Below are 12,339 nucleotides of genomic sequence, written 5' to 3'. Positions count from 1 at the left end.
GGCCTTGGGAAACTGGTCCAATCTAAGGTATTTTGAATGGTCTAGTTTGGCAAGAGGTTGAGTTTCACAGATCCCATACCTCTTCCCCTCAGAAATTACTCTAGTTTATGCCAATTTGGAGAAGAGCAGAGTTACCCTTGGCCCTTTGAACATAGATATCACCCTCTGCTTTTCGCTGGCCCACTGCATCATTCTGATTACTTTAGTATTGTGTACAGGCCATTTAACTTCCTTGTTACTATGCTTCTAGTTTTCCCTAAGTAAAACAGGGGAGATGGCTCACATTCCTTACCCACCTTGACTATGCTGTCATGATTTAAAGGTTTGGAAAAGGAAACCTGTAAATGTATTCTCTGCTACCAGGAAGAATGTCAAATATTCTTTTTTTTTCTTTAAGATTGTATTTATTTATTTGAGAGAGAGAGAGAGAGAGAGAGCGACACAGAGAAAGCACAAACTGGGGGAGGGGTAGAGGGACAAGCAGACTCCCCACTGATCTGGGAGCCTGAGGCAGGGCTTGATCACAGGACCCTGAGATCATGACCTGAGCTGAAGTCAGAGACTTAAATGTCTAAGCCATCCAGGTGTCCCTCAAATATTCTTAATAACACTAATAGCCACATACTATTGCATTATATTGTCACAGAAGCATTGAAGTCAGATTCAGATTTTAATACAAGCAGCGTCATTTATTACTCGCATTACCTTGGGCAGTTACTCAGCCTCCCTGAACCTGAGTCTCCTCACCTGCAAAAATGAGCCTCATTAGCCTGTTCTTGTAGGGTTTATAGTGAGGATTAAATCGTGTATGCAGAAGTGCCTGGCACTTGTAGTGATGAGCACTGGGTGTTATATGTAAGTGATGAATCACTAAATTCTACACCTGAAACTAATATGCTGTATATTAGCTAACTGTAATTTAAATAAAAAATTGAAAAGAAGGGGAAAAAACAGAACAGATATTTAGAAATGATAATTTCATTTCATTCATTTGAAACCAGAAGATATAAGTTCAAGTTCTCACTGTCATACGTTACTAACTATAGCAAATGACCTCAAGAAAATGGATAAAGAAGATGTGATACACACACACACACACACACACACACTTGTATGTGCATGGAATATTACACAGCCATCAAAAAATGAAACCTTGCCATTGGCAATGACATGGATGGAACTAGAGGGTATTATGCTAAGCAAAATAAGTCAAACAGAGAAAGACAATTATCATTTGATCTTACTGATATGTGGAAATTTGTTTTTTTTTTATGCCCAGGGATTTATCAGAATCACCTCAGAAGTTTTTTTTTATTATTATTATTATGTTCAATTAGCCAACATATAATACTTCATTAGTTTTTTATGTAGTGTTCAACAATCCATTAGTTGCCTATAACACCCGGTGCTCACCATGACACATGTCCTCCTTAATCACCCATTGCCTGACTACCCCATCCCCTCACCCCCTTCCCTTCTGTAACCCTGAGTTTGTTTCCCAGAGCCCAGAATCTTCCTGGTTTGTCTCCCTCTCTGATTTCTTCCCATTCTGTTTTCCCTCCTTTCCCCTATGATCCTCTGTGCTATTCCTTAGGTTCCACATATGAGTGAAACCATATGATAATTGTCTGTCTCTACTTGACTTATTTCACTAACCATAATGAACTTCAGTTCCATCCATGTTGATGCAAATGATAGGTATTCATCCTTTCTGATGGCTGAATAGCATCCTATTGTATATATGAACTACATCTTCTTTATCCATTCCTCTCTTGAAGGGCATCTTGGCTCCTTCCACCGTATGCCTATTGTGGACATTGCTGCTATGAACATTGGGGTGCAGGTGCCCTTTCTTTTCACTACATCTGTATCTTTGCTATAAATACCCAGTAGTGTAATTGCTGGGTCATACGGTAGCACTATTTTTAACTTCTTGAGGAACTTCCATGCTGTTTTCCAGAGTGGCTATACCAGCTTGCATTCCCACCAACAGTGTAAGAGGGTCCCCCTTTCTCCACATCCTCACCAATATTTGTTGTTCCATCTCTTGTTAATTTTTGCCATTCTAACTGGTCTAAGGTGATATCTCACTATAATTTTGACTTGTATTTCCCTGATGGCCAGGGATGTTGAACATTTTTTCATGTGTCTGTTAGCTATTTCTATGTCTTCTTTGGAGAAGTGTCTGTTCATGTCTTCTGCCCATTTCTTGACTGGATTATTTGTTTTTTGGGTGTTGAGTTTGAGAAGTTCTTTATAGATCTTGGATACCAGCCCTTTACCTGTTATGTCATTTGAAAATATCTTCTCTCATTCTGTGGGTTGCCTCTTAGTTTTGTTGACTGTTTCCTTTGCTGTACAGAAACTTTTTACTGTGATAATGTCCCAATTGTTCATTTTTGCTTTTGTTTCCCTTGACTTGGGAGACATATCTAGCAAGAAATTGCTGTGGCCGAGGTCAAAGAGGTTACTGCCTGTGATCTTCTCCAGAATTTTGATGGATTCCTGTCTCAACTTCAGGTCTTTTATTAGTTTTGAGTTTATGTTTATGAATGGTGTGAGAGAATGATCCAGATTCATTCTTCTGCATGTGGCTTCCCAATTTCCCCAGCACCATTTATTGAAGAGACTGTCTTTTTTCCATTGGGTATTCTTTCCTGCTTTGTTGAAGATTAGTTGATCATACAGTTGAGGGTCCATTTCGGGGCTCTCTATTCTGTTCCATTGATCTATGTGTCTGTTTTTGTGTCAATACCATGCTGTCTTGATGATCACAGCTTTGTAATATAGGTTGAAGTCAGGCATTGCAGTAGACTGACTTTGGTTTTCTTTTTCAACATTCCCCTGGAGATTCTGGGTCCTTTTGGTTCCATACAAATTTTAGGATTATTTGTTCCAGCTCTGAAAAATGTAGATGGTATTTTGATAGGGACAGCATTTAAAGTGTAGATTGCTCTGGGGAGCATAGACATTTTAACATTTTTTTTCCAATCCATGAGCATGGAATGTTTTTCATTTCTTTGTGTCTATCTCAATTTCTTTCATAAGTGTTCTATAGTTTCTAGAGTATAGATCCTTTACCTCTTTGGTTAAGTGTATTCCTAGGTATCTTATAGTTTTTGGTGCTATTATAAATGGAGTAGATTTCTTAATTTCTCATTCTTCAGTTACATTGTTAATGTGTAGAAATGCAACTGATTTCTGTGCATTGATTTTCTATCCTGCCATGTTTCTGAATTGCCCTATGAGTTCTAGTAATTTGGGGGTGGAGTCTTTTGGGTTTTCCACATGAAGTATCATGTCATCTGTGAAGAGAAAGAGTTTGACTTCTTCTTTGCCAATTTGAATGCCTTTAATTTCTTTTTGTTGTCTGATTGCTGAGGCTAAGACTTCTAGTACTATGTTGAACAATAGTGGTGAGAGTGGGCATCCTTGTCATGTACCTCACCTTAGGGAAAAAGCTCTCAGTTTTTCCCCATTGAGAACGATATTTGCTGTGGGCTTTTCACAGATGGCTTTTATGATATTGAGGTATGTTCCCTTTATCCCTATACTTTGAAGAGTTTTAATCAGGAAAGGATGCTGTATTTTGTCAAATGATTTTTCTGCATCAATTGAGAGGATCTTCCGGTTCTTGTCTTTTCTTCTGTTAATGTGAGCTATCATGTGGATTGATTTGCAAATGTTGAACCTCCCTTCCAGCCCAGGAATAAACCCGACCTGGTCTTGGCGAATAAGCCTTTCGAAGTACTGTTGTGTCCTATTGGCTATTATCTTGTTGAGTACTTTGGCATCCATGTTCATAAGGGATATTGGTCTGTAATTCTCCTTTTTGATGGCCTGTTTGTCTGGTTTTGCGATCAAGGTAACACTGGCCTCATAGAACAAGCTTGGATGTTTTCCTTCCATTTCTGTTTTTTGAAACAGCTTCACACAGACTGAGGGCTTCAGAGGGGAGAGGGGTGGGGGATTGAGATAGGCTGGTGATTGGTATTAAGGAGGGAACATATTGCATGGTGCACTGGGTGTTATACGCAAATAATGAATCATGGAACATTACATCAAAAACGAAGGATATTCTGTATGGTGACTAACATAACATAACACAAAATTATTATTAAAAAATAAAATAAAATTATAAAAAAAGAAACAGCTTCAGTGAAATGGATATATCTTCTTTAAATGTTTGGTAGAATTCCCCTGGGAAACCATCTGGCCCTGGACTCTCACTTTTTGGGAGGTTTTTCATTACTGCCTCAATTTCCTCATTGGTTATTGGTCTGTTCAGATTGTCTATTTCTTCCTGTTTCAGTCTTGGTAGTTTATAAGTTTCCAGGAAGGCATCCATTTCTTCCAGATTGCCTAGTTTGTTGGCATACAGTTGCTGATAATAATTTCTAATAATTGTTTCTTTTTTTATGATGATATGTTAGTCACCATATAGTACATCATTAGTTTTTGATGTAGTGCTCCATGATTCATTGTTTGTATATAACACCCAGAGTTCCATGTAGTACATGCCCTCCTTAATATCCATCACTGGGCTAGCCCATCCCCCACCCCCCACCCGTCTGAAAACAAATAATTGTTTCTATTTCCTTGGTGTTAGTCATGATCTCTTCCTTTTCATTCGTGATTTTATTAATTTGGGTCCTTTCTCTTTTCTTTTGGATAAGTCTGGCCAGAGGTTTATTGATCTTCTTGATTCTTTCAAAGAACCAGCTTCTAGTTTCGTTGAACTCTTTTACTGTTCTAGCTTCTCTTTCATTGATTTCTGCTCTAATCTTTATTATTTCTCTTCTCCCACTTGTTTTAGGCTTTATTTGCTATTCTTTCTCCTGGTCCTTTAGGTGTAAGGTTACCTTGTGTATTTGGGATTTTTCTAATTTTTTGAGAGAGGCATGGATGGCTATGTTCTTCCCTCTTAGGACCACCTTTGCAGTATTCCATAGGTTTTGAACCGATGCTACATTTTCATTGCTTTGCATGAATTGTTTAAGTTCTTCTTTTATTTCCTGGTTGACCCACTCATTATTTAGCAGGATGCTCTTTAACCCTCAAGTGTTTTAGTTCCTTCCAAATTTCTTTTTGTGGTTGAATTCCAATTTCAAAACATTGTTGTCTAAAAATATGCAGGGAATAATCTCAATGTTTTGTTATCAATTGAGAACTGATTTCTGATTCATTATGTAATCTATTCTGGAGAAAGTTCCTTGTGCACTCAAGAAGAATGAATATTCTGTTGTTTCAAGATGGAATGTTCTGTATATATCTACGAAGTCTATCTGGTCCAATGTGTCAGTCAAAGTTACCGTTCCTTTGCTGATCTTCTGCTTAGATGATCTGTCCAATCCTGTGAGTGGACTGTTGAAGTCTCCTACTATTAATGTATTATTATCAATATTATTCTTTATTTTGATTATTAATTGGTTTATACAATTCGCTGCTCCCATGTTAGGGGCATAGATATTTGCAATTGTCAGATCTCCATGTTGGATAGACCTTTTAAGTATGATATAGTGTCCTTCTCCATATCTTAAACTACAGTTTTTGGTTTAAAATCTGATTTGTCTGATATTAAGATTACTACCCCAGCTTTCTTTTGAGGTCCATTGGCATGGCAAATTGTTCTTCATCCCCTCACTTTCAATCTGGAGGTGTCTTTAGGTTCAAAATGAGTCTCTTCTAGACAGCATATGAATGGGTCCTCCTTTTTTATCCAATCTGAAACCCTGTGTCCTTTGATGAGAGCATTCAGCCCATTTACATTCAGAGTAACTATTGAAAGATTTGAATTTAGTCCCATTGTATTACCTTTAAAGTCCCCGTTTCTGTAGATTGTCTCTGTTTCTTTCTGGCATATATTACTCTCAGGGTCTCTCTTCACTTACAGAATCCCCCTTAATATTTCTTGAAGGGTTGCCTTGGTGGTCACATATTCTTTCAGTTTCTGCTTGTCGTGGACGCTCTTTATCTCTCCACCCCTTCCGAAGGACAGCCTTGCTGGATAAAGTATTCTTGTCTGCTTGTTCTTCTCATTTAGTACCCTGAACATGTCTTGCCAGCACTTTCTGGCTTGCCACATTTCTGTGGATAGGTCTGATGTTATTCTGATGCTTGTCCCTCAATATGTAAGGAAACTTTTCTCCCTAGCTACTCTCAGGATAGTGTCTTTTGCTGTATAATTTGAAAGCTTCACTATTATAAGTTGGGGTGTTGATCTATCTTTATTGATTTTCAGAGGGGGTCCTCTCTGCCTCTTGGATATGAATGCTTATTTCCTTCCCTGGATTAGTGAAGTTCTCATCTATGATTTGCTCAAATATACCTTCTAGCTCTCTTGCTCTCTCTCCACCTTCTTGGGGATCCCAATAATTCTGATATTGGAACAATTCATGGTATCATTAATCTCTCCACACCTTTTTTCATAGGTTACTAGCAGCCTATGTCTGTTTTCCTCAATTTTCTTCCTTTCCATCAGTTTATCTTCTAGATCACTGATTCTTCTGCCTCATTTACCCTGGTTGTTAGAGTATCCGGTTTAGACTGCATCTCATTCATAGCATTTTTAAGTATGGTCTGATTAGATCTCATTTCTGCCCTTACAGATTCTATATTGTCACTAATGCTTGTTTCAAGCCTAGCTATTGGCTTTATGATTCTTTCCTGAATTCTGTCTCTGAATCTTGCTTATATCCATATTGATTAGCTCTGTGGCAGAGAATACTATCTCTGGTTCTTTTTTGTGTGAGATCCTTCCTCTTGTCATTCTGTCCAGAGAACAATGGATGGGCAAATGAACAGAGTCCAAAATATCAACTACATCCCAAACAGGTTGCACCCTAGCAACATCCTGAGTAGTTGGAAGCCACCACAGAAAAATAAAGCCAAAATGAAACACAAGAATAAAATAAAATTTAAAAAAGGTGGGGAGGGGAAGAGGGAGTATAATCTTGCAGTGTGGACAAAGCAGGGTGTTCCACTTGTTCCTGGGTGAATTTTAGTCCGTGTGTTAGAAGACATTACCACCCAACATTGCAACAAAAGTAAAACTTATATATATATATATATATATATATATATATATATATATATATATATATATATATAGAGAGAGAGAGAGAGAGAGAGAGAGAAAGGAGTAAAATGAAGCATATATCTATAAAAATATAGGTGTGAAAAAATACAAGTTAAAAAGCAACTATGAAATATAAGTTGGTATAATAAACATCTAGTTGAAATGAGAAAAAAAGGTAAAAAGAAAGAAAAGAGAAAAAACCTAAGAAAAAGAAAAAAAAGGAGAATTTTATCTGAAAAATAAATGAGTCATGAGGCAACACCTGGAGCTCAATATACTGTTTTCCTCTGGCATTGGAATTTTACAGTCTTATGGGATCCATAGGCTCATCATCCACCTGTTCTTCCAGACTGTCTTTTGGAGGAGAGGCCTGCTGTGCTGTTTCTCAGGTGTCCCTGTGTGGGCAGAGTTGCCCCACCCCCTGTCAGGGGGGTGGGCTCAGTGAAAACTGGTCCTATGTGTAGTTTTTTCCCCCCTGGAGGTTTTCCACATCTCTTTAGAGGATCAGAGCAAAAATGGCTGAGCGCAGACCTCTGGCCCAGAGCAGAAAGATCACAGTCTGCCCTCTTTAATAAACTCTCCAAGACAAAGAGTCTCCACTTCTGTATGCACTGAAAACTGTAGCCTCCCACTGTGTGCACCCACTGCAACTTTCTCAGAGGTAGTCCTAGGGGCCTGGGAGTGCCACTGACCTTTTTGACTCTAAGACCACAAGTGGCCATGGGCTTGCGTGCACACCTGAATCTCCTTGATCGTGTGTGGGTGCTGCTCTAATGTTCTTTCTGGGCCACAACTGCCCTTCAAGCTTTTACCTGGTCGGGCGCAGGTTCCAGACTTTTTCAGGCTGCTCAGGAAAAGAGCAATTATCTACCAGCCTGGCTCATGCTTTATGGTGATCCCAGCTGAGAATCCCCTTCTGAGTTCACTGACCATAACCTGCTTCCTGACTCCACTGCTCAGGCACTCTACCAGTTCAGGCTCCCCTGTTCACTCTGTGACTCCTCAGATCCTGAGACCACAATGCCATGTCCTACCTAGAATTCTGCCTTTTCATTTCCAGAGAGAGATGTCTCTTACTAGAGCAGATTTCTAAGGGTTCTGATTTTGCACTCAGGTGTTATATCACTTTCCAGGAACCAGCTTATCAAGGCTCCCTCCCCCTTCTGTTTATCTTCCAATATCTTCCCACAGATTCACAACTCCATGAGTCATACCTTTCAAAAAGCAGTAGCTTTTCTGCTTGTAGAGATTCAGATATATATTCTTACATCTCAGGTTGATTTCATTGGTGTTCAAAATGGTTTGATAGATATCCAGCTAAATTCAGGGGATTAGTTGAAATGGGGTCCCCTACTCCTCAGCCATTTTGCCTCCCTCCCCTGATATGTGGAATTTAAGAAACAAGGCAGAGATCATAGGGGAAGAGGGGAAAAAATGAAACAAGACAAAACCAGAGAGGGAGACAAACCATAAAAGACTCTTAATCTTAGGAAACAAACTGAGGGCTGCTGGAGGAGGAGGGAGTGAGGGGATGGGTTAACTGGGTGATGGAAACAGGGGAGGGTATGTGTTGTAATGAACACTGGGTATTATATAAGAGTGATGAATCACAGACCTGTACCCCTTAAACAAATAATACATTATATGTTAATTTAAAAAAAGAAAATCATTGAACCTTGTTGAAGTCTAGTTTTCTCATCTGTAAAATAAAGTTTCTGTGAGGATTAAATAGAACTATATACTAAAATGGACCTCCAGGTAGTCTGCTAAGCAACTCCTGTATAGAGCAATGGTATGGTTCATAAAACTTGTGCTATCTCTGCTCCCTCTCCAGGAACATCCAGTAGTGTGCTATGTGCTGTGAGAAAAACAAAGGAGGCATAAAACAAGGCCCCTGCCCTGCAGAACAATGGGATAATCAAATGAAAAACTTGCTAGTCTAAGGCTTCTTACTTTTGTTCTGATTCTGTACAGTCTAAGATTCCAGGGAGTTCAAGCAATGATAGACTCAGAAGGAAACAGGCTGGGAATTAAAAAAAAAGATTTATTTACTTATTTGAGAGACTGGGGGAGGGGCACAGAGGGTGAGAATCTCAAGCACACTCCTTGTTGAGTGCAGAGCCTGATGGGGGGCTTGATCTCACAACCCTGATTTCAGGACCTGAACCAAAACCAAGAGTTGGATGTTTAACTGATTGAGCCACCCGGGCACCCCAATCCTTCAGAGTTTTAAAGCCAAACTGAATGACAACTCATTTTAGAAATAAGAAGAGGTTTTTATTTTGATGAAGTCCCAATAGTTTAGTTTTGCTTTTGAATAAAAAAAAGAAATGGAAGAAGGGATTCTTAAAGATCTCTGACATGAAATAAAAAATTATATGAGAAAGTATGGAATAAAGTATGAAAGCACTCTTCATAATGTATTTACTAACGTTCTACAGCAAATCACCACACATTTAGTGTCTTAAAATAACACCAACTTAGTTTTAGTTCAGGAGGTCAGAATTCTAAAATCAATGTTCTGACAAGACTGTGTTGTTTCTGCAGGCTTCAAGAGAGAATCTGTTTCCTCGCCATTTGCAGTTTCAGAGGCTGCCCACATTTCCTTGGCTCATGGCTTCTTTGTTATATCACAAGACCTCTTGTTTCTGTCATCACACCTCCTACTACTCATTCTTATCCTGCTGCCTCTTTCCCTCTTATAAGGACCTTTGATATTATAGTGAGTCCACCTTGATAAACCAGTATAATTTCACTTATCTCAAATCCTTAACTTAATCAAACCTGCAAAGTCACTTTTAGCATGTAAAATAACATAATCCCGGATTCCAGGGATTAGGATGTGAACATCAAAAGGGAGCTATTATTCAACTTACCATAGGTGCTGTAGCTCAGAGATAATCAATGGGATTAAAAAGTCCGGATGGTATTTATGAAAGCAGTACATCTTGATGGGTATGAAGATAAGGAAGAGGTCACTGCTAGGTTGGGGAATGACATGGACACAAGCAGTGGGGTTAGAAATCAGCATAATTTACATGGAGGCTGATGTAAATCCAGTAGGTGTGAAAAATACAATCAAATAGGAGAAGAGAAAGGTCGGATCACAAAGCCAGGCAAAGGGATCCAAATTTGGTAGAATGACAATTGGGAGTTACTGAAAGTTCCCGAGTAAGCCCCCAAGTGATGTTATAAAAGCATTCTCAGGATGATTCATCCAGACAAGTAGAGGTGGGAGAAGGGGCCGCAAGAGGAACAAAGGTTAAATGATTATGTTTCCATTGAAGAATCACTGATGTCTAAGCTGTTTTCAGGGTACCTGAAAACAAATTGCCAACAATTTCAAAGGAGAGAGAAAGGACCCTGGCAGGATCATTTTAGCCTCTCTCCACCTACAAGAGCACAAGCCATGAACAACAACCAGGAAACTCTCATAGCATTTAGCAAAGAAAGATGATTTCTATGAGCTCAGGGAAGGTTTCTTTTTTTCTTTTTTAAAGAGCAAAAATATACTACACTTACCTCATTGCCACATTACTTCCATCTATGACAACTGGCCTCAAATTTTCACTGCTGTCTATTTCATCTTCAAGAGATAGTTCAGGGCTTGCGGTCTCTCTGGAGCTGGAACCCCGAGGCACTAACAGACTCAAGCTGACCTGCCCTTCTGAATCACCTTTGTTCCCAAGTCTGACGAGCTCTGCCAATACATCATTAATAAGTGATTCTGGGCCCAGCTTGTTCAATACTGATTGAATCTGTGTCTCTGCGTAGCCCAGCTTTAGAGCAAAATCCATCTTTGCTTGGTATTCCTTTTCCAAGTCAAGCTTCCCCTCTTGTAGAATGCTGCTCTGGGAGAAGCTTGGATGGTCTAAGCAGGGTGATCTATAGAGCTGACGGTGTGGCTTAGAGGGAATCCCCTTTTTTTTCATCTGAGCATCCCCAGGTTGGTGGCTATTGTCATTGTTGCTGCTCTTAAGGCTCATCTGTTCAGGGTCACTTTCAGAGTTCATCCACTCTTCAGAGTCAGCATTGCTGTGCTCTAGGCTGTCCTGCTTAGACTGTTGTTTCTCTTCCTTGGAGGCATTCTTCTCCATTTTTGGTGTCTCTACTGCAGCCGTGGCCGTCATCCCTTTCAGTGAGCAGTCTGAGGTCTAATCAGTTATTTTTCTTTTTAGACTGCTTGGAATCCACATACAGTTACATTCCGTTGTGGTAAAATGTGGTAGTGATGGTGCAAGAGTTTGCCTGTTTGGTTCGGTATGTTCAGATGTTACCAGTCCCTACAAATAAACAAAGATACCACAATCATGTTTAGTAAAATTCTGGAAAAGCATTTCAGAATGCAAAGGTTTCTTTGTAAGAAACTACAGGCTGTATGACATTTAATTTTTGTGCTTCAAATGATTGGACTCATCTTACAATAAAGAAAAAAATTCTTTTATAATTCTAATTCTTTAATAATTCTAAGCATAAAATTTCATTGGTGACAATAATGCTGTAATCCCCCCCACACACACACAAAATAAATCACGCTATAGTTAACTGTTAATCATAACAACTTTGAGAAAGAAAAACATAGCATTTCAACAAGAGTCAAGAATATATGCATCCTTGATAGGATTCTCTCTTTTCCTTTCTGCTAGGCAAGTTTTCCCAAATCTCACACCAGATCCCTCTTGCTAAAGCTGAGTTCCACTCCTGAAGAGCACAACATCTTCAGCACTACTCATTGCAAAATATCAGGGATTCTATCTACTGGGTAGACTAGAAAACCATTGAAATTGTTTTCAAGCAATTGAAGTAGGGTATAAGGTGACAAGTAGATAGGTGTGCTCCAGATTTTTAAAAAATGGGTCTGTGTACACTTTTGAATTGTATCTGCAGCCTCTTTTATTTATTGCAACTGTATTTATTGTTTTGTAAAAAGGAGAAAATTGTCAATTTATTGTCACAATAAACCAAAACATTTTGAAAAGAATATTAATTACAAAAGAGAATTAAGGACAATTTTATTTCTGAACTCCTCCTCTCACTGATCACATCTGTCCCTGCAGGGCTGAGTTCTAACTTGGCCAAAGTGTTTTTTCCTCAGTTTGAGCCTTGGTTTCCTTATATATAAAATGAGAATATTGATACTTACCTCACAAGGTAAGGACTATGTAAGATGAGTAAGGAAAGTGCTTAGAAAAGTGAATAGAACATATAGTAGGTTCTTAACATATGTAAAGGATACAACAGACACCATCAAAAGATTGGTT

At 38.9% G+C, this 12,339-nt stretch overlaps 1 protein-coding gene across 1 annotated transcript in view; it reads right to left on the bottom strand.

Moving 5' to 3' along the window:
- Positions 1–11,208, bottom strand: part of ZC3H12B (zinc finger CCCH-type containing 12B) — a 76,547-nt gene extending 65,339 nt beyond the window's left edge. Inside the window, exon 1 of the mRNA XM_026487603.1 lies at positions 10,601–11,208. Within this exon, the coding sequence (XP_026343388.1) occupies positions 10,601–11,208 (608 nt within the window). The remainder of the gene's footprint in view (positions 1–10,600) is intronic.
- Positions 11,209–12,339: the final 1,131 nt, after the last annotated feature.

This window comes from Ursus arctos, chromosome X, assembly GCF_023065955.2.
Source record: "Ursus arctos isolate Adak ecotype North America chromosome X, UrsArc2.0, whole genome shotgun sequence".
Classification (NCBI taxonomy): domain Eukaryota; kingdom Metazoa; phylum Chordata; class Mammalia; order Carnivora; family Ursidae; genus Ursus; species Ursus arctos.
The sequence above is the reverse complement of the archived record's forward strand: the minus strand, read 5'-3'. Positions and strand labels throughout refer to the sequence as shown.